The sequence below is a fragment of the Rhinoraja longicauda genome, chromosome 16, assembly GCF_053455715.1.
Source record: "Rhinoraja longicauda isolate Sanriku21f chromosome 16, sRhiLon1.1, whole genome shotgun sequence".
In the NCBI taxonomy this organism is placed as follows: Eukaryota; Metazoa; Chordata; class Chondrichthyes; order Rajiformes; family Arhynchobatidae; genus Rhinoraja; species Rhinoraja longicauda.
The window spans coordinates 12,743,118-12,765,772 of NC_135968.1; the positions used below are offsets into that span (position 1 = coordinate 12,743,118).

Genomic DNA, 22,655 nt, shown 5'->3' on the forward strand with positions numbered 1-22,655 from the left:
CCTAAAAACATACAATTTTGGTCATGTCTTTGGTATTACTGAATTTCTGGGCTTTAACGCACGACCATTTTTACCTGAGCTACTTTGTATAATACCATTATCTCCCTTGATTTTTATTTCCGCGTGCTTCATTACACAAAGTGAGGCAATTGATTTTATTTTAATGTCTCGCAAACTATAATGCCTTTAGTAAAAGCAAGCATCAAATTAATTTTGATCAATTCCTGCCTCTCTGGCTTTTGCAATTCTGAGGTTTTAAAAAAAAAAAAAAGCTTGAATTGATTGATTTCACAGCCAGCAAAGATTTATTTCCATCCAATTTTATAGCTGTCGTAATATGTGCTGAACCTGTTACTGTTGCTATTCATGAAATGTCAGAGCAAAAAGAGAATTATAGTGCAACGTGACAAGGACACAGCTGTTGCTGTGTAATAAGTTCAGGCAACAACAAAATAACAGTTGCAAGGACCAACAGAACAGTAATTTTCACCAAACTGAGCTCTGTTCAAGATACTCAGCAGGAGCTAAAAAACAAAATAATGATATGATGTGTACTGTCAGCATTCTTAGTGTAATGGCTGGTAGAGGGAAAGTTTACGACTATGGAGAATTTAATGAGTGTTTGTGCTATTTATGTGAAGTCATATATCATGTTTGTTCAGCTGCTGTCATGGTTAGCTGCACAACCGGAAAAAATGATGTTTTGTTTATTCCCCGCCCCCTCCCCCCTCCAAATTCCATCACCGCATTTTAAAATAAAACCTCGTGCCTGCACCAAGCAAATATCAGCTTTTGAAATCAATCCAGTTTCGATGTTTTTGCACCTCTGAAGGATAATTCCTTGCGACTCAGTGTAGTCGGAATGCAAAACCGTGTCGAATCCTCAAAATGAGGGTTGTAGAAAAGGCACAGGCAGAAAAGCGAATATTGACAGTTTTGGAATTGTGCTCAGCTGCTGTTTTTATTGTAACCTTGCCAGTAAGTGTTTAGACTGTTTCCTCCAATTCCTAGATAAAATGTTTAGCAGAAGGAAAAATAAATAATGTTCACATTCACTTAAGAATCTAAACAAAGCCTATCTTTGAAAGATCAGGCATAGAATGTGTCTCAAGTTATAGGTTGCAATATCCTTTGAACCTCAAACAGCTCCTCCCCCACCCAAAGTACCACGTACATTATTATCCATAGACAAACTCCCTTTGGTGTAGTTGATTAATTTGCTTTGATATTTGGAGAATGTTTTTTTTTAACCAAATCTTCTAAATATTGGAAGGCAATTTGTGAAATGACCCATTTATATTGCTGCACATTGTACTCTGAGTGCTGTACAAAGGAAAATGTGCAGAATTAACAGTAAATAAAGTCTGTGCATTTAGGAGCCAGTGGTTCAAGGAGATTTTCTAAGCTTACGACGAATCCCAAGAGCATTCTGTTGTTTGTACTTGGTGACTTTTTCCCTTTGCCTGTTTTTTATTTTCTTAATTTATAGTCTGACCAGACTCTCAGCGGCAGCAACAGATTAATCTGGATATCCACTGCAAAACTGATAGCCTGGAACAAGCAAATCTTGTGTTTTGATTCCAATTTTACCTTAGTCATGACTTTACAGATACAAGGAACATTTAATTCTAGATTTCCTGCAGCTGGCAAGGGCCTCCAGGCCAGCTGTGTTAAATGTATTTTTACCCTTGTCTCACTGCCAGTTTTTGAGCTCTGTGAAAAATAAAATAAAATTAAATGTTTCGCGTCCCAGTTGAACTGTTAAAAGAGATTTAAAAAGGAAGTTGTAACCATAGGCACCTAATTTGCTAGCAAACAAAGTGAGCTATTCTTTTATTTTGAAGATAGGCTTGTATTACAAACAGTGGAAAGAAAGACCTTTTCAGAAATCTCCATAGATGGAAAAGTAGAAAGAATGTTGGCTCATTAATCTTGTCAGGCTTGATCTCACTGAATTTAAGATTTCCATTCTGGTTCCAACCCTTGCTCACTGCAAGACTGTTCACACGGAACAAGAATTTTTATTATATGACCTCAAATTGATTAAATTGTGGCAGATTATGAATGTAGAGCGTTATTGTTTCCAAGGGACTGTTAATTTTCTTTGCATAAAGGGAAGAACAGCTAATGACAGGCATTGTAAGTGCTAGCCTGGGCAAACAGGCTGAAAGTATCAAATGAGCACTCTGGTCAATGCCACTTTGCAGCGGTGTTGACTGTTAAACTCCCTGAGTTGTTGGAGGTGCAGACTCCGGCCAGTGCCCTTTGCTTCTCATCTTTGCTCAGCGCCCTCACAGCTGCAAGAGGAGCCCTCTACGTTTGTTCAGAGTTCTTTGTCATCATTCACCCGCCACTCCTTTTTATTCATTAGGTTGTGTTTTTTCCGGTGCTGCCTGTGAGGGCAGATATCACCGCAAGAGATTGGGGTTTCTTTTTCATCTCGCGTTTAATGGAACACAGTTCGAACTAAATTCCCATCCACTGCATTAATGTGTTATTCATTATATAAACATTAACATTACTACAGAGACCAGGAATTTGGCCGATACTCACTATTTTGGTATCTGTGTGTGTTTCCAGTGCTCAGAAAGAACTTTTTCCAGTTTTAGCATCTGTAAGATATTTAAACATTCCTTGTAATGGCATCTAATGATAAATATACCCTGTGGTCCTGAACTGGAGCATTATCGCTGGCAAATTGCCATTTCCCTGGCAGTAAAAGCTCGTTCAGTCTCCCATCTGCGAGGAGAATGTGCATTAATATCCATGCTGGTAATATTTGTGCTGTGGAAATAAAATAGTGGCAAAATTACATTGTTAACTTGCGCAGGTTAGAGAATAAATCAGTAGCTTCCCAGATGAAGTGCGATAGTAATGTTTCAATATATTGCTGTTTCAAGCTGGGCATAGTTTAAAGGTAAAGCAGACTTCTGACAGACTTGTTGAAACTCAAGTTAATATTTATAATTGCTTTGGTCAAAACTTTAATCCCTCTGACCCATTAGCAGTCACAGTCACTGGATACCAAGTTGCATTTCCATCAGGTCCCTGTCACCAACCCCCCCCCCCCCCCCCCACTTCCACTCCATCTCCTTTACTTAAATTTTTGCTCTGTTCTCGAGGGCTGGAGACGAGCAAACAGGAATCTCCCTTGTTGCCTGAGATATTGATTTTCACCATCACTTTGACTCAGTGACCCAAGCACAGGAAAACCACAGAAATGCAAAGTATTTTGCAAGTACTGCCTGTTCGATGCAGTCTGGTGTAATTCTCCGAAAGGGAAGCATCATCCATCCCCCTGCACTTCCCCAAGCCTGCCATTATTTTTTTGTTGCTGCTTCTGTAATAAAGGTCAGAGCCAATATACGGTGGCGTGCTTTCACGGAGCTTCTCTCTCACTGAGCTGTGTTTCACGGCTGTTGCAGGCTGATCCTGCCCTATGAAAGATATATCAAAGGGGAAGAAGACAAGCCTCTACCTCCAGTCAAACCTCGGAAACAGGAGAACAGCCCCCAAGAGACGGAAAGCAGAATGAAGGCAGCTGGGACCAAGCGGAAAAATGAGCAAAACAGAAAAATGAGAAAAGAAAAGGATGCCACTCAGAAAATGAAAGAGTATTCTGAGGTTAGTGTTGTTCTCTTCTCCCCTCTAAGTCTGTTTCCTGTTCTGTGTAACAACGTTGTCAACCAGTCTTCGCTGTGCTTGTCAAACATCTCAGGTATTTCATGTAAGGCATGTCGGAAATAGATGACACTTGTTGAAACTTTCTCACTTATTTCTATCATTTGCATCTTTTTTTTTTTTTAAAGCAGCAATGCGTTCATTAGCTGTGTGGCTTCTGCAGTATTGAGACTTGTTTCTTCACATTAAGCGATGGACAACAGTCTTCTTTAACCATGAGAGTTCCTGGTATTAACTGCAGCGTTATATATTTGGCCATGTTCTCCTTTCATTTAAAGATAACTAGCAAATCACCCTACAACTTTTACACTGGTACTCGGTTGCAAAGATTGCTCCTGTCAGTGTTGGAGTTTGATATATAACTGTGTGGGTTGGCAAATTATAGTATTAATTTATACTGTCACTCCCTGATTTGGCACTAAATTCTTGTGTAATCTGGTGTTTAAGATTGCCAAACGCTTTTAATCTGCACTCTGCAATTTTGATTTGATGTGCACATGGTTGCCACATGGTTTTTTTTGTTCACAGTGGTCACATGGTGCGGTGTGTATTTTCATCACATGGTTTGCTTTATACCATTGCCATGTGGTTAGGGGTACTACCATTGTCATAGGGCTTGGTGCAAACTGTTGCTGAATGATCTGTTTTATGCCATTACACACAATCTGGTGTGTACCATTCTATGTGCTTTGGTTTATGCCATTGTCATCTAATTTTATGTTTCGTTTCCATGAGGCCACTTAACTCTTGACAAAGAGCTGATTTCCTGAGATGAGGTGGGATTTATTTTCTGTCTGTCTCTCTGTCACTCAGTCTGTGTCCCCTGACACCCTCTCTGTCTTTCTGTGTGTGTCTCTCTCTCGCTCTGTGTGTCTCTCTCCCTGTCTCTCTCTCTCTCCTTGTCTTTCTCTCTCTCCCTGTCTCTCTCTCTCTCCCTGTCTCTCATCTGTCTCTCACTCTGTGCCTCTCTCTCTGTGCCTCTCTCCCTCTCTCTCTCTCTCCCCCTGTCTCTCTCTCCCCCTGTCTCTCTCTCCCTCCCTGTCTCCTCTCTCCCTGTCTCTCTCTCTCCCTGTCTCTCTCTCTCCCTGTCTCTCTCTCTCCCTGTCTCTCTCTCTCTCTCTCTCTCTCTCTCTCTCTCTCTCTCTCTCTCTCTCTCTCTCTCTCTCTCTCTCTCTCTCTCTCTCTCTCTCTCTCTCTCTCTCTCTCTCTCTCTCTCTCTCTCTCTCTCTCTCTCTCTCTCTCTCTCTCTCTCTCTCTCTCTCTCTCCCTGTCTCTCCCTGTCTCTCTCTCTCCCTGTCTCTCTCTCTCTCCCTGTCTCTCTCTCTCTCCCTGTCTCTCTCTCTCTCCCTGTCTCTCTCTCTCTCCCTGTCTCTCTCTCTCTCCCTGTCTCTCTCTCCGTCTCTCTCTCTCTCCCTGTCTCTCTCTCTCTCCCCCTGTCTTTCTCTCTCCCTGTCTCTCCCTATCTCTCTCTCTCTCCCCCCCTGTCTCTGTCTCCTTGTCTGTGTGTGTGTGTGTGTCTCTCTCTCTCTCTCTACCTCTCTCTCTCTCTCTCTCTCTCTCTCTCTCTCTCTCTCCCTGTCTCTCTCTCTCTCTCCCTGTCTCTCTCTCTCTCTCCCTGTCTCTCCCTATCTCTCTCTCTCTCCCCCCTGTCTCTGTCTCCTTGTCTGTGTGTGTGTGTCTCTCTCTCTACCTCTCTCTGTCTCTCCTGATTTTCATTCGAAAATATTGCCCAACGTTGCTGCTGCCTCACCACTTTTGCAGCTAAAAACCCATCCATGCGATTATATTCCACTTCACGTTCCTCTGATCAGTTTCAGGTTCAGTCCCCTTGATCCCTTTGATCTCCTCCAACTTTATAACTGAAGTATTTACCTGTTGTAAGGGATCCGGCCAGCAAAGCATGGCCAGCATTTATTGCCCTGGTATAAGGCAGCCATCTTCGATTGACGAATGCATTCTTCTGATGCTGTTCAGGACCCAGTGACATTGAAGGGCCAGCAATACATTTGCAAAGAGAAGATGCCTGCATGCAACTTGTTGATTCTGAGTAGCTAAACACCATGGTGGCTGCACTTCCAGCTGCTCTGGGCAAAAGCTCTGGAATTGGGCACGGTGGCTCAGCGCTTCAGCTACTGCCTGTACGGAGTTTGCACGCTCTCCCCTTGGCCTGCGTGGGTTTCCCCCCAGATCTTCGGTTTCCTCCCACACTCCAAACACGTACAGGTTTGTAGGTTAATTGGCTTGGTATAAATGTAAATTGTCTCTAGTGTGTGTAGGATAGTGTTAGTGTGCGGGGATCGATGGTCAGTGTGGACTCTGTGGGTCGTTGGGCCTGTTTCCGCACCGTATCTCTAAAGTAAACTAAACTTAACTAATTATGTAGGAAAGAACTGCAGATGCTGGTTTAAACTAAATGAATTGCCTTCCTTAAAGCTCTCTTTTTCCCTCCTTCATGACTATCTTTAAAAACTTACTTCTTAACCATAAATTTGGTTATATCCCATAATGTCTCCATTTTTGCATGGTGAGCATTTCTTTGAAGCTCCTTAGCCACTTTAAGGGAAAATAAACAGATGCCGCTGTGGCCATGTTGTGCTGTGGCGTTCAGAGTTTTTAACCACCTTCTTTGAATCGAGGATCGTGGTTGCTGGCCAGCTTGGAACTGGCTGCAGTTCAGTTTGGTGCCTGCTTCTCCTAAGGTTATGTCACTTAGTGCCGCCGGATAGAAATATATATAAAGATAAGAGAGGCACAGATAGGGTAGACAGGCGGCTCAGTGGTGCAGCGGTAGAGTGGCTGCCTCAAAGTACCAGAGACCCTGGTTCGATCCTGACCACGGTTCCTGGCTGTGCAGAGTTTGTGTGTTCTCTCTGTGACCGCGTGGGTTTTCTCCGGTTTCCTCCCATGTTCCAAAGACGTTCAGGTTTGTAGGTTAATTGGTTTCTGTAAATTGCACCCAGTGTGTAGAATGCGAAGGTGGGATAAAATAGAATGAGTGTGTGGGTGATCGATGGGCAGCGTGGACTTGGTGGACCAAAGGGTCTGTTTCCCCTCATATCTTGTATCTTTAAACTAAAGCAGTCGGAACCTTTATCTCAGGGTAGCTATGTCAAAGACTGGAGGGCATAGCTTTAAGGTGAGAGGGGTAAAGTTTAAAGGATATATGCGGGTCAAGTTTTGTTTTTTTACACAGAGTGCTGGGTGCCTGAAACAAGATGCGAGGGGTAGTGGCGTTGGCAGAATCGATAGTGGCATTTAAGAGACTTTTAGTTAGGCAAAGAATGGCGGGATATGGATTAAATGCAGGCAGATAAGAGTTGGTCTTGGCATCATGTTCGGCACAGACATTGTGCACCAAAAGCCTGTTCCTGTGCTGTACTGTTCTATGGTTCATGTTCTATGGTTACTGCCATTGCTGTGCACTCTTCCTTTGCAAAGTTGCTGCGTGGTGTGGCACGTGTCGGGGGATTCCGGAGGTGCCACAGACTTGCATTCCGCCAACCTGCCATGTTTGCTCTGCTTTTAGAGGGCACAGTGGTTGTTCGGTTCCTTCCATGAATGGACAAGTATCAGAAACTAGTGTTTTGATCTCATCGTAGGTTTTCTTCAACCCGAAATCACTTTTGGCTTCCACTCTCTGGCAGGTAGTTCATCCGTATAATTAACGGATTGTAATGATAGTCCTTCCAAACACAGTGGCAGGGTGGGAAAGTGCAGATTCCTGTCAGGCAGATCCTTTTGCTTTCAGATTGCGCTTCAAGGAGAAAGGTGCAAAAGGGATGTAGATTTTCTGGGGGGCTTTTTTTTTGTATTTGTTTCTGAACAGTGGAATGCTTCCACCTAGTGGCCTGGCCAAGAGCTGACAGCAGAGAACACTTACTCCGACTTCGAACAAGGTCGGAATTGCTGACTCTGCATTTGGATGCTTCAGATGCAGAAACCAACTTGTGATTTTGAACTGTCTTCATATCATCATATCATATATATACAGCCGGAAACAGGCCTTTTCGGCCCTCCAAGTCCGTGCCGCCCAGCGATCCCCGTACATTAACACTATCCTACACCCACTAGGGACAATTTTTACATTTACCCAGCCAATTAACCTACATACAGTTGTAGTTCACAGTTCACAGTTGGATTTCTGCTGCAGTCCGCATGGTGCTGCTGTCTCACAGCTCCAGTAATCCAGGTTCAATCTCCACTGCCTGTGTGGAATTTGCACTGTTCTCCCTGTGACCGTGTGGATTTCCACCTACATCCCAAAAACATTGCATGGTCAGTGCCTTGGAGTCGAATTCCCACTTTTTGAGAGCTCCTGAACACTACAAGCCTCCTCGTCCATTGTCTGACCTTTTGCTCGACGACCATATTAATAAACTTGAGTTAAGAAACCATGAGTTGCTCGAGTTAAAAAAACTCAAGTGCAGCTTCAGTAAAAGTAAAACTCATTGCAATGCTACTAAGCACATTGAATGGATCTATGAGTGCACGATTCATGCAGTCAGCTGCATATAATGCACGTGTACCTTACTGACCAAAATGGATTTGCTCACCATAACCATTAGTTCCCGTTCAAACACAGATGCGCACTGTATTACTTTCAGTTAATTCGTATCAGACCGAGAGCAGGCAGAAGTTTCATACTGCAGTATGTATTTTGGTCTCCATGGTTTGTTCATCTGCCAGGTATTTTCGTGCATTTCCATAGGCCCTGAGACACTGAATAATTCAGAGTAGAGCAAAATAATCGCAACTTGACTCTTCTTATCATTTTAATTCCTGAGAGAAGAAAAGGGACTGAAATTGGATAACTCTCCCTTCATTGTATGCATGTGCATCAATAAAACCCACCCCTCCATACAGAACCCAATCTTCACTAATAAAGATAAATAATAAATAAAGCCCTGCTAAATTATGGGTTGGCATGTTCATCTTCCCACCACTGAACACTTTCTTTAATTTCTTCTGCTCCTCTCCCCCCCCCCCTCCTCCTTTTAAAAATATACTTTGGTCAAATTCTTTGACTAAGCCGATTCTAATATGTGGTTAGGTTTCGACTATTAGCTAATTATGCTTCCAGGTTTCACTCTGTTAAGCACACTTCTGTCATTGAGTCTTTAGCGTTTTCCACCTGGAGCGTTTCAGCTTCAGTCAAGCTGGTATTAAGCGTGCAGCCGGTGGAGGTACAGAGGTAACCGGAAAATTGTGAGTGTCTCCTGGTTGCAGATCCTCATGGTAATACAGTGTTGGGAAATGTAAGGATCAAGCAGGAAAATGGTGAACAGATTAGAGTTCGAGAAAGAAATTAGATGTAATTGTAAAATGGAGCTCGGATAGATGCCGGTGAAGCTACTAAGTGCATTTCAGGCTGGAGAGATTCATAGTTGGAAGCACTGCTGTTTTAAAATGCTGTTCAATTTGACAGTTTATTCAACGTTAAAATCCTGAGACAAGGCTGCCATTCTGACATCCCATTGGCATGTTGCAGGAGATTGACCAGAAATGCTGAAAGACCCATCTGTCAGCTCTGGGACAGGTAGCGCTGTGCCACTAGTTTAATTTAGTTTAGTTTACTTGCACGTGTACCTAGCTAGGTACAGTGCTATTTGGTGCATGCTATCCAGTCAGTGGAAAGACTATCGATGATTGCAAACGAGCCGTCCACAGTGTACACAGACACGGGATAAAGGGAATAATGTTTAGTGCAAGATAAAGTCTTGTGAAGTCAGATTAAAGAGTCCGAGGATCCCCAATGAAGTAGGTAGTTCTGGGATAGACACAAACAGCTGGAGTAACTCAGCGGGACAGGCAGCATCTCTGGAGAGAAGGAATGGGTGACGTTCCGGGACGAGACCCTTCTTCCCGGGAGTCTACATTGCCACAAGGGAGGCCGTTAGGCTCACAATTCACACGGCGGTTAATTTAAGTCGTGGTAACAGCTCTTTGGGATTGCTGTTTAAAACAACTTTGGTTATAAGTCCCTGGATCAGCAAACGTGATGTTAAATCATTTACAGTATTTTCTTTAATTCACGGGCTCTCGGTAATTGCATGGCCTTTTCGTCTCCAAGTTCCAGCAGTCGGTGTTTGCCATGCAGAGAGTAGACATGGTGGATCTGTTTCTCACATCTTCATTTGGAAAATGGTGTGAAGGGAGGTGGATTTACCGTACCAACCTCCGATAATGTGAATGTTGCCTTTAAGTCAATGGCCACCTTTATTCCAGTCAATCGGGAGTCAATTTTACATTTCAGGGAGACTTTATGTACTCATGCACTTGGGAATAAGGCTGGGCTATGGGAGAGTCATTGATATTCACAGGGTGTTCCTGCAATAATTGGAGATGGAATTCCACCTTCTAGTCATCAGATTGGGCCACACACTGACTCATGGAGTCATAGAATCATAGAGCACAGAAACGGGGCCTTTGGCCGACCGTGTCCATGTTGACCATCGAGTTGCCTTCTGTACCTGTCCCATTTGCCAGCATTTCCATCCTGTCCTCCTTCTGTGGATTGGCAATTCAAGTGCACATCAGGATACTTAAAAAGTTGTGAGACAGTTGTCTCTTGCCCCACCAGCCTCTCGAGCAGTGCATTCCAAATTCCAACCACCCTCTGTATAATACCTTGTACCCCTCTGAACCACTCACTCCTTCCTTTAAGGTTTTGCCCTTTGGTTATAGATGCCTCTTCAATGGGGAAAACTAACTACCCTATCGGTACACCCCATAATGTTACACACCTCTATCTTGTTCTGCTCAGTCTTCTCCACTACAAGGAGAACAGGCCACTTTTTCTTTCATATCCGACGCTCAGCAGTGGGAATGATGTAATTGCATGGAATAGTTGTTAAGGAGGCAGTAACCGAGGGGAGGGGTTTTAATGATGTGCAAAATCGCAAGGGAGTAGTTAAAGCAGAACCTGGAAGCAGAGTCGCAGTCGGGCAGCTTGGTCCAAGCACGTCGTCTTAAAACGTAAAGTACCCGCGCTGGCGTGTTTTGTTAGTTTCAATGTCGACTAGCTTTTCTCCTCTAAATTTGGAAATGTAGTTACGACCACCAACTGCCATTGTGGCTTTTTGTCACATAATGGGGAGAAAGGGGACTTTGCAGGAAGACATGCGGTTTTCTCTTCTGACTAAAAGGAACAACTTTATTTATCAAAAAAAAAAATGGTGAGCTTTACCAGCGTCCTCGCCACCATGACAGGATGTTGGGTTAGCTATGGGTGAGACTGATTGAGGAGATCCCAAGTATTGTTTTATCAATGCGTTGATTAAAGTGTGTTGCATTGCAGTACAACAATGATTTTCAATTTAATTTTGATCTCAGTGGTAATTCAGCAGTTTGTGCTGTCCTTTTCCTGTTCAAAACACCAGCCTGAGTCATATCCTTTCTGTTTGCTGCAACCGTGTTTTGGGTAATTAGTCACTGGTAGTTTTATTTCAAATATATTGCAACACTTCCCCGCGGTGAAGATTTCAATGAGTGTGAATGGATCAAAAACAATTTTACTGAGGAATTGGGAAGAGGGCCAAGATTCCCGAAGTCTTTGTGTGGTTTCTGTGCTTGGATCATCTACCATTCTATCACAGAAACCTTGATGTGATAACCGGGCCGGGCGGTAATAAGTTTCAAGAAAGACTGAATAGGCAAGGCTCTTCTCTGAAGTGGCTTGATATGAATCGTTAATTTTATGAAATAATCTGTTATGTTTAGGAACAATTTCAACTCGTATAAATATGACGTGGTCACCAATTAACCTAGTGCCCACAACGTGGTTAGAGTATGGAATTTGGTACCCTTGAGAACAGTCGAACTAAATAGCATGGGTGTGATTAAGAATACATTTTATATGGGGGAGAAAGGGAAATGCAGCAGGATAAGGACTAGGAATATGAGGTGACACATTTGTGCACAAATTTTCTCATGGATTAGATGGCCTGTTTCTGTCATAGTAGACGGCAACATAAACAAATTTTTATTTTAATACACATTATTTTTTTAATATCTGATGAACAGATTTTAGCATTGAGATAAGCACGTGCATTACTCATCTGCTACATGTGCAGTGACACCCCTGTGTCCTCGGCTGCCAACTGCGCTTGTTATTGGGAGCAGAGGTTGGATGCTTTTTTCTTTGGTGGTGTTGGCAAGTCCGGCGCTTGCGTTTCTTGAGCGAGTGATGCAAAACAGCTGCTACCGTCCGTGTCAATGATACTCTCGGATTGCTGGCAGGTGCAGATGCTGTTGGACCCTGAGATCGACGATATATTTCTAGGTCTGGATGATGTGTGCCTTGGGTTGCTTGTAGACGCAGGCATTCCCTTGCTTCGCGGTCCTTCAGGTGGTACAGGTCATGGGCCGAAAAGAGAGGCGCAGTAGCTCAGCGAGTTGAGTCGCTGCCTCACAGCTCTAGCATTTTGAGTTCAGTCCTGACCTCGGCTGCTGTCTGTGTGGATTTTGTACTTTCTCCCTGCGACTCCTTTGGATTTCACCTGGTTTCTCCAGTTTCCTCACCCATCCTAAAGATGTGTGGATTTAATTAGTTAATTGACCGCCTAGTAACATAGAAAACATAGAAAATAGGTGCAGGAGTAGGCCATTCGGCCCTTCGAGCCTGCACCGCCATTCAATATGATCATGGCTGATCATCCAGCTCAGTAACCTGTACGTGCCTTCTCTCCATACCCCCTGATCCCTTTAGCCACAAGGGCCACATCTAACTCCCTCTTAAATATAGCCAATGAACTGGCCTCAACTATCTTCTGTGGCAGAGAATTCCACAGACTCACCACTCTCTGTGTGAAGAAATGTTTTCTCATCTCGGTCCTAAAAGACTTCCCCCTTATCCTTAAGCTGTGACCCCTGGTTCTGGACTTCCCCAACATCGGGAACAATCTTCCCGCATCTAGCCTCTCCAACCCCTTAAGAATTTTATATGTTTCAATAAGATCCCCCCTCAGTCTTCTAAATTCCAGCGAGTATAAGCCTAGTCTATCCAGTCTTTCTTCATATGAAAGTCCTGCCATTCCAGGGATCAATCTGGTGAACCTTCTCTGTACTCCCTCTAAGGCTAGAACGTCTTTCCTCAGATTAGGAGACCAAAACTGTACACAATATTCCAGGTGCGGTCTCACCATGTATTTGAGAGGCAGAATCTTGGGGGGTGTTGATGGGAATGTGGGGAGAACGGGATGAGTGTAAATGGGTTGTTGGCGTGGAATCAGTGGAACTGTTTTAATCCCTTATAACTTTGACTTGAGGAAGTGTTCTCAATGAAACTTTGGTGAGATCCTGTGGTTTAACTGTGCTCCACACAGCTACTGTTTAATAATTGTCCAATATGATTTGCACCTAAAAATATTTAGGGCGTGATAATCTGAAAACGATGTACAAGAATGCAAGTCCAATTGAGTAGGTTGGAAAATGTTCTGAACAATGGGAACACAATTAAAGTGTTTAGTTTAGTTTAATTTAGCGATGCAGCATGGAAACAGGTCCTTCGGCCCACCAAGTCCACGCCAACCATCGATCACCCATTCACACTAGTTCTATGTTATCCCATTTTTGCATCCACTCCCTACACCTTGGGGGTGCTTTACAGAGGCCAATTAACCTACAAGAGTGTATAAATAGGTTAAATATGGGAGATGGAAACAAGTGGCATGTTGGTGTGTGGGGATTCCTGCTCCAGTTGGGTAGGGCTTTGTTGAGTCTGTACCAGGAGCTTGGTTTTAATGGCCTTGTCCTTGGGAGCTTGAAGGATGAGCAACAAAGACTCTGTTGACCATCTGCAGGAGTGGGAGGGAGGGTTGTCCTAGGAAGAGATGCGAGGTAAACCAGGTCCATCTTTCCCAAAGTTTGAAAGAATGGGAGATGATTTTGTTGATCCACAAAATTCACAGTAAATTGATTAAAAGGATTAAATACAAAGAAGATGTTTCCAAGGATATCAAGATAGTTAAGGGATTTGGGATAAGAAAGCTGGAGTGGAGATGGAAGATTAGATTTTATCCTTGTGGATGTTGATGAATGCTTGATGGTCTGAATAGCCCTGCCCTGTATCTGTTGCTGTTATTAACAGCCAGTTGACCACTTCTGTGTTGCTGTGGTGCTCACACTTTAACAGCATTGCCTTGTCCATATAGAAATAGTGGACACACTGTGGCAATAAACTACAATTTATCTGACCTTTGTAATCATAAAGGTGGCTGAGAATCAGTTGCAATAAAACAGGAGCGGTAACAGGCCACTCATGCCCGCCCGCCCTTCAATACAATCATTGCAGATCCATCCCAGGCCTTAGCTGCTGTGCCTGATCTCCTTAGACCCAGTTCATTGAAAGTCCCCACCATTTCTGTGCTAGGTTGCAAGGAAGAAATAGCTGGTGAAGCAGTGCTGGTCAGCTGCCAATCTCTGCTGTCATCAGTACCAGTAATCAGGAAACAATTCCTCCGGTACGAAAAAAAGCTGCAGATGCTGGTTTAAATCGAAGGTAGACACAAAATGCTGGAGTAGCGCAGCATCTCGGGAGAGAAGGAATGGGTGACATTTGGGGTCGAGGCCCATTCCTTCTCTCCCGAGATGCTGCCTGACCCGCTGAGTTCCTCTAGCATTTTGTGTCTACCAACAATGCCTCTGGATTAGTGAATGGTAGGAGTATTATCCCAGAGGTACATAAAGATGTATACCTGCTCCACCATTGGTTTAGTTTAGTTTTTTTAAGTTTAGAGATACAGCGAGGAAATAGGCCCTTCGGCCTACCAAGTCCGCACCGACTAGCGATCCCCACAAATTAACACTATCCTACACATACTAGGGACAATTTACACTTATACCAAGCCAATTTACCTACAAACCTGTATGTCTTCAGAGTGTGAGAGGAAACCGAAGATCTCGGAGAAAACCCAGGCGATCACTGGGAGATTGTACAGTTTACACCCGTAATCGGGATTGAACCCGGGTCTCCGGCGCTGCAAGCGCTTTAAGGCAGCAACTCTATTGCTGCGCCACCGTGGTATCTCATCAGAACCCGGGCCTCTGCACCTCATGCCTCTACCCCCCAGAATGGGAACCACTGGCCAGGGCGATGCTTCACACCAGAGTGCTGAGAGCAGCAGAATGGCCGAGTGCTAATCTTAACAAGGACAAATTTACAGTTGTTTACCAGGAAGTGATAGAGCCAGGAGATATCACGTTTTAGCAACTGCTTTGCTGAAAAATAATCTTGCAAAATGCCAAAGAAAGTAGGTTATTGTTGTCATGGTAACCTTCAATATTATAAAGTCACCAATTATTTACAACGCGATGCTCCATTATGTTGAAAGTGCAATTAGAGATGATGGATTATGAAGAGCATAGATGACTTGGAAAATAAAATATTTCACTAATATCTAAACATTAATGTTTTGATTTATGCTTGACTGTGATCCAGTATTATTGTGTGGAGATATTAATGCATCTTGGTTTTGATGCTGCAGTATTTGGTTCCCAGACCACACACGACAACATGTTGGCTGTGCATTCTGAATAGATGATTGAGAATAATGCCAGCAGCCTGGGCAGATAGATCTTTTCTCTGTCTCTGTCCCACCCATTTGAAATCTTTGGTCTCTGCGTGCTATCATGGCGGAGATGGAGAATTAATTTGAAATGTCTGACCTCGACCATCTATTCACAAGCTAACCACTTTAACTGTGGTCATACATTTTTCCACAGCGTTACGTTAAGCAGGTCAAAGGACTTGACAACTTGTGTTAAATATCTGTCTCCATTTAAAAGAACTGGAGTTCAGCGGATCTATTTTAGACAAAATGGGAGTTTGTATTGGCTCTGAGGGCAAATGCCATTATTGGAAAAATGTAGCCACGTGAGTCCACGTACTTTGATGTTTTGTGTTTATTGCAAAGATGTGGAATCAAAGGTTTCCCTTATTTTGCAGTGTTTCCTTTCCCCTTCCCTAATCAATTGGGGATGGGGTGAGCATGACTGTCAGGGCCTTGCACCCCACTGAAAAGACTGGCTATCTTTTGGCCATTTGCAGTTATTTAGTGGCCTTGCCTCTAGCTGCCTTGGTCCTTAGCTCTGGCGCACCTCTCCTTGCACGGCCACCCTATCTCCTTCAATGAGCAATCCCTTAAAACCGGCCTCATGGATCAAACGGGAAGATAGACATAAAATGCTGGAGTAACTCAGCAGGACAGGCAGCATCTCTGGAGAGAAGGAATGCATGACGTTTCGAGCCGAGACCCTTCTTTAGCAGTTATTTCCTACTCTTGGATCAAACCTTTGGTCTCTTGCCTTACTTGCAAGGGTCGGTATCAATTTTTGCTCATTTATGTAGCTTTGAAAATATTTTTGCTCTGTTACAGATGCTAACTAAATGCAAGTAGTTATTATAAACTGAACCCTGCTGGGACAGTAAATTAATTTATTTTTAAAACTGCAGATGCTGGGAATCTGAAAACCCCCCAGAAAATGCTGGAAAGCTCAGCAGGCCAGACTGAATCAGTGCTGGGAGATAACATTTCAGGCCGAAGACGATGTAAAAGTAGAAAGTTATTCCAGGAAGAGGAGAAGGTGACGAAGGGCAATGGGTGAACAAAGGGAATTCCTCTCAATGGGTGTAGTTGTACAATTACGATTGATTAAGATTGATCATCTGTATGATGTGTTGCTAATGTTGTATAATCTGTGTTATATACAGTCTGACTATACAGAAACAAATGGATAAGATAATAAGGGCTTGGCAAACAAAAATGACCAGTTCTCATACAAACAAAATGAAAGAGAGAATTATCTGAAGCCATCCATTGTTAAACCCTATCAGAGAAATTCCTTTTGTTCCACCCATTGCCTTCACCAACTTCTCTGCTGCCTGGAATAATTCATTTACTTTTATCCCCCAGTTCTGATAAAGGGGTCATAAACTTGAGACGTTGACTGTTCCTCTTTGCACAAATGTTGCCCGACCCCCTGTCGTGCAGGGCCCGCGCTTTGTACGTGTTTATGTTTCTTGTAAGTTTAACGCTGATTGTTTTTTTAATAACTAGGTAACTTCGGCGCCGGAGGGTGTCGCGGAGACGGAGGGGTCGAGCGAAGCGCTGGCCTCAATGGCGGAGGAGGAGGCCACGAGCTTTGACGCCGAGGCGGAAGAGCGGCCATGCCGAGACCTTGCCGAGGGCTCTGACGGCGGAGTGGCGCCGACCAACGACAACGGCAGCGAAGCCGGCGAGGAGCGGCTGGACGGGAAGGAAGCCGAGGCGCCGTATCTGCAGGGTGGCCTCGAGTCCGACTCGGGGAAAATGGCGGCGGCGGCGGTGGCGGCGACAACGCAAAGCCCGGAGGAGGCACAACCCCTCTCAACGAGCGCGGACCTCTCCGCGTCCGGCCGCAGTCTCGAGGCTCCGCCGCACCCGCCCGACCCGCAGGACCAAACGCCGGCCAAGGTGGTCCCTGCTGACCAACCCGCCGAGAGTGACTCCAACGTGCCGGCTCAGGCCGACCAGAAGGAGACGCCGCTGCCGCTGCAGCCACACCCTCGGCACCCGGGCACGGTGAACACAAACCCCCCACCTTGCCCCACACACAGAGAGAAGGAAGAGGTACTCGCAGCGACAAAGAGCGATGGCTGCCCCAGCTACATGCCCGTGGTGTACTCCAGGGGACATCCCGGCATCATGTCACCCCTGGCCAAGAAGAAGTTCCTGTCGCAGGTCAGTGGCACTTTGCCCAGCAACTATTCGATCGGGGCACCGCCCCCGTTGCTGAGCGGTAAGAAAGCAGGCGAGAGCGGAGAGGAAGGGATCCCGACCGAGAGCAGCTTCTTGCAAGGCTCCTCGTCAGACCAGTTTGCCGCCAGTCGGCCTTCTGTCATCCAACGGGCCCATAGTTTCCAGAAGAGGAGCGCAGATGAGCGAGGGGAAGCGTTCAAGCACGACGGGTCGGGCAAGCTGACAGACTCGGAGGCGGCTTACCTCTCGAACCATCATCTCAACTGCTCAGACTCCTTCAAAGGTGCCGCTCCTTACCCTTTCGCTGCCGACCAGCTGGACAATGAGAACAGAAATCCCGAGAAGAAAGTTTGCCGACCGTCGCAAGTGACGGGCTTCCTGGCAGATTTCTATTCCTCCCCCCATCTACACAATCTGTACAAACACACAGAGCATCACCTTAGCAACGACCATGCGTGCAAATACCTGAACAACGTCGCCAAGGAGAAGAGTTCGTTATTTATGCCGCACAAAAACCAGGAGACAGTCTACATAAATTATCTCTCAACTTTGCACCCGCCCGAGAAAAAGTTTGGAGTGAAAGCGCCCACGGAAGAGCAGCCGACTGACCTGAGCCTGCCAAAGTTGAAGAAAATGGTACCCAGGAACCTGGCGGGAGCATCACTTCCACCGTCGTTGCAGCTCGACGTTAAATGCACGGCGGCCTTCTCCGACTGCCACCCCAAAGCCTGCCGCGTCCCTCCAATGCCAATGGTGACCAACGCCAAGACCAGTGACGCCGGTAATGTGCCAACGAAGCTGGAGGAGGTGGCCAGGCCCACCCTGGGCTGCAAAGGTGGCTCGCAGGTTGTCGGCACCACGAAGCCCGTCAAAAGGAACCGGGACAGAGCAGAAAGTGGTGGCAGCGAGAGCCCAGAGAGGAAACTCCGGGCTGTGTCACCCACCTCAAAGGAGCCGGCAATGAAAGAAAAGACTTCCGATTTGGAAGGTGAAGCAGGCAGCAAGGCCCTGCCGCCAGGGATTTTCTTGGAGGGTCACAAGTTCCCGCTGCCAACTCCAATTTTCCCCGGTGTGTACCCTGGAGCTTTTGTGTCTCAGGTGCAGGATATGTGCGATGGCTTGAGCTCCCATTTCCCCGTTGACTACGCCCACCCCTTACAATACTTGAAGAACCAAGCTGTGCTCTCTCCACTTATGCAACCACTTGCCATCCATTCCTTCATGATACCGGCGATGCAGAGACAGATCCTGGCTTCGACCAGCGCTTCCCCACATCTGTATAGACATCTGTCCATGGCTGCCAGCCCAATCCCGTACGGGGACATTTTGCACCATAGTCTTTACCCCCTAGCTTCTCTAAACCCCCAGGTTGCCTATTCCAACTCGCCAATCTCTTCTCTACACCCCAGCACAAAACTATAAACACTTCATATCATGAAAGTTATTGAAAACATCAAAGTGTAGCGTATCAACCTGACATTCCACGTTACATTGGAAGACTTGGTGACTGCAAGCTGCCAACAATTGGTTTATGTGCTACTTGCATTCACTCTAGGTGTTGTTATCATCTACAGATCGTAACGTTTGTGTTTTTTTAAGTACGTGTAGTGATTATATTCTTTGTACATAGAATCTTTTTCGTCTGTGACTTAACACTATCACCGGTAGAATAGCAACACATTTAATGGGTGTAAATATTCACTACAAACATTTACATCTTAATTAATTTATAGTCGGGATCCGTGTGCCACGTTTGTTGTTTTATTGGTGCGTTTTGCGCAGTGTCAAATGATGGATGTGTTGAGAATTGTGTTCTTGTTCCAGAACAGGGTAGACATAATAACTACAGGAAGTTCTCTGCAGCTGTAAATGTCTGTTTGGATTCTTTTGAATCCTTTCTGTAGAACCCATATGTGGCATTTAATTTCTGCACTATGTAATAGTGCACCACTTTTTTTCCCCCCACTGTTTTTCTTTGGATTTAATTGCCATTCTCTTGGTTGTTAAGAGCTAGACTGTTCTCAATGTACAGCAGATCCATTTACAGAATAAATTAACCATAACTTGAGAACCATTTGCCTTAGTTTTAATATTGTTTAATAATACATGTAAATATTTCAAATTTAGCTTTCATACTTTTATTGTTGTCTCTGGCAGGGTTCCTAACCTGCTGTTGTTAAATGCCCACCCAACCACACGTTAAAGATTTGTACATAGAGATAAGCTGACTGTAATTCATAATTGCTGCATACCGGAAAATAAGTTTGTATTTAGATTCTGCCCATTTTGCATTTAAGGTTACACAAATATAGCTGCAAGGGTTCTTTCTGAGGTCCCGCATAAAGTCTTGTCAATCAAATATTTAAACTGTAAATCTCATGTAAACAGGGCGAGAGAGAGAAGATGAATAATAAAATGGGGGAAAAAAAACAAGAGTCCACTTTGGCATCCGCTAGCATTCTGCTGGTTTTGTAATAAAGCCCCTTCAGTCTATTCCCGTTGTCTCTGCAGCTGTTGGTGAAGCTTTAATAAGATTTGTGTTGAAATGCAATTCTGGCTCTTTGTTCAACTCCTGAGCTTGGCTCGAAATCTTTGGCAGCCTTTTGTTTCTCATTTAGACTTTGGAAAATGTCACTTTACTTTTAAAAGTGCCCTCAAATTAAACATAGGCAAATACTTTCAAAGAAGGTCTTTCTTAAACTTATTACAACATTTGCTTCTGGAGGACTTAACATTTGATTACAATAATTTCCTTTCAGTTCCACACTAAACATGTTTAATTGATGCCTCAGTATTGCATGTGGTTTTCTGGCAGCCTTACTGCTACATCAAGAACTAGCTGTGCCTTTTCATTTCAACAACACATTAAAGCTTCAATACTTAACTGCACATGTTTGTCGATGGTATACCACAGTCACATCTGGTCCAGCTTTGTAAAGAGCACTGTGATCATAAGTATTGTGAAATCAGGATATATTATTTTTGTTAGGTTCCATGCTCGTAATGATCATAACAGGCACTTAAGAGATTGTTTGGGTGATTGTGGCTGTATTACTTACAAAGAGTGTAGTCCTCATAATGGTCGTTTTATTCACCACGATGCATAGCTTAAATATTTTCAGTCTATATCTTATCAGCAAGATGTTTATACTGACATATTATTATAAAACTTGTATTTTGTAAATAATGAACACATTTCTTTTTGCATTTTTGTTTTGGTTCTACAGCACATTTTCATGTATGGTGATTTGTACATAGTTAAAAGTGAAGACTGGTAACATTGAGATGAGTCCTAATAGTTTTAAGGTTATTGAGTAACCTTACATTGGGTTCAAACTATAAGTCTAATGTTGCTGAGCCAAATGTAAACACTAAAGATTTGTTTTTGTATGTTCTTAAAGTGTACTTCTTGGCAAATGCTTTTGATACTTTGTGCCAATAGTTTATCAATCACATAGCTGGCAAAATATTTTGTACTTTCTGATCCACTGTTATATTTAATAAAAGTTTTACTACTTAACAGATGTGCAATTTTTCTTAAGTTGCTTATATTATTCATATTATCTTGAAAGTAATGGGTTTTATCACTTCGTTAGACTGCTTTAATTAGCAATGCGTGATCTACATGGCAATGTGAACAGTTATTCACAGGAATGTTTGAGTGAAGTAAGGAAACATATTTGGGATTTAATTTTAATGAACAAATTGTGGTATTTCACTGAAGATGCCTTGCATAAATAACCTGCCTTTCTTTGTTGAAGTGCCAGTCTAAGTCAGCAGTTAGGAACCATGTCAGGGTCTGGGCACAATAGTTTATCATCTTCCTTTATATTTATCAACCTCCTTTGTGGTCCTGGAGTCTGCTTGCTATATCTCCACAGCCAAAAAACCCAGATTGTGTGCTCATTAAAATATGTTCAACTTCATAACACTGGCCTTCAAGCAACTGCTTTGACCGCAGCCCAGATTTTAGGAACAATATATCTTTTCCATTACATTATTTATCATTGCCTTTTTCAATGTGATTTTTATATTCAGACCTGTTTCCCCTGTGAATAACTGTGATACCACATTGCCAAGTAGATCGCACAATATTAATTAAAGCATTTTTTTAATCAGCTCAGCAATTTCCCGATTTTAAAAATACTGCTATTTCAAGTCAAGTCAAGTCTACTTTATTTGTCACATACACATATAAGATGTGCAGTGAAATGAAAGTGGCACTGCCTGCGAATTGTGCTAAAACTACAAAACAGAATAGAATATATATTTTTAAAAGACACAACACAAAAAATAAATTAATACAGTAAATTAGTCCCAGGTGATATAAGAGTTGACAGTCCTGATGGCCTGTGGGAAGAAACTCCGTCTCATCCTCTCTGTTTTCACAGCGTGACAGCGGAGGCGTTTGCCTGACCGTAGCAGCTGGAACAGTCCGTTACTGGGCTGGTAGGGGTCCCCCATAATGTTGCTGGCTCTGGATCTGCACCTCCTGATGTATAGGTCCTGCAGGGGGCGAGTGTAGTTCCCATAATGCGTTCAGCCGAACGCACTACTCTCCGCAGAGCCTTCCTGTCCTGGGCAGAGCTTTTCCCAAACCAGATTGAGATGTTGCCGGACAAGATGCCTTCTACAGCCCCAGAGTAGAAGCACTGAAGGATCCTCAGAGAGACTCTGAATTTCCTCAGCTGTCTGAGGTGGTAAAGGCGCTGCCTTGCCTTACTCACCAGTGCGGCAATGTGTGTTGTCCATGTCAGATCCTCTGTGATGTGGATTCCCAGGTATTTAAAGCTGCTCACCCTATCCACAGTAGACCCATTTATCTCCAGTGGTGTGTATGTCCTCCGATGTTGAGCCCTTCTGAAGTCCACAATCAGCTCCTTAGTTTTTGTGACATTCAAGAGGAGGCTGCTGTCCTGACACCAGAGTGCCAGATCGTTATTTTGACCGCTAAATAAAGCTTCTAAATAACTGTAGCATTACAAAGAATCATCAGATTCTAATAATTCACACGATGGCATAATATTTCAGAAGACAATCCAGAGCTTAAAAGCAAGACTTGTGAGCAGGCAGGATTTATATAGCTTGTTTCAGGATATGCTAGAGTGTTTTGTGGTCATTAAACTGTTTTTTTAGGTAGAATCACTATTGTAAGCAAATATTTTTAACTAGGGCATAGCAACTGTAATAAAATTAATGAATGCTTAATTTGTGCTTGGCGCTGATGACTGGATATTG

General features: G+C 43.9%; 1 protein-coding gene across 1 annotated transcript in view; it reads left to right on the plus strand.

Moving 5' to 3' along the window:
* The window catches only part of arid5b (AT-rich interaction domain 5B), a 145,021-nt gene extending 124,121 nt beyond the window's left edge, over nt 1–20,900 (plus strand). Inside the window, exons 9-10 of the mRNA XM_078413241.1 lie at nt 3,426–3,624; nt 16,737–20,900. Coding sequence (XP_078269367.1) covers nt 3,426–3,624; nt 16,737–18,839 — 2,302 coding nt within the window. The 3' untranslated portion in view covers nt 18,840–20,900. The remainder of the gene's footprint in view (nt 1–3,425; nt 3,625–16,736) is intronic.
* Nucleotides 20,901–22,655: the final 1,755 nt, after the last annotated feature.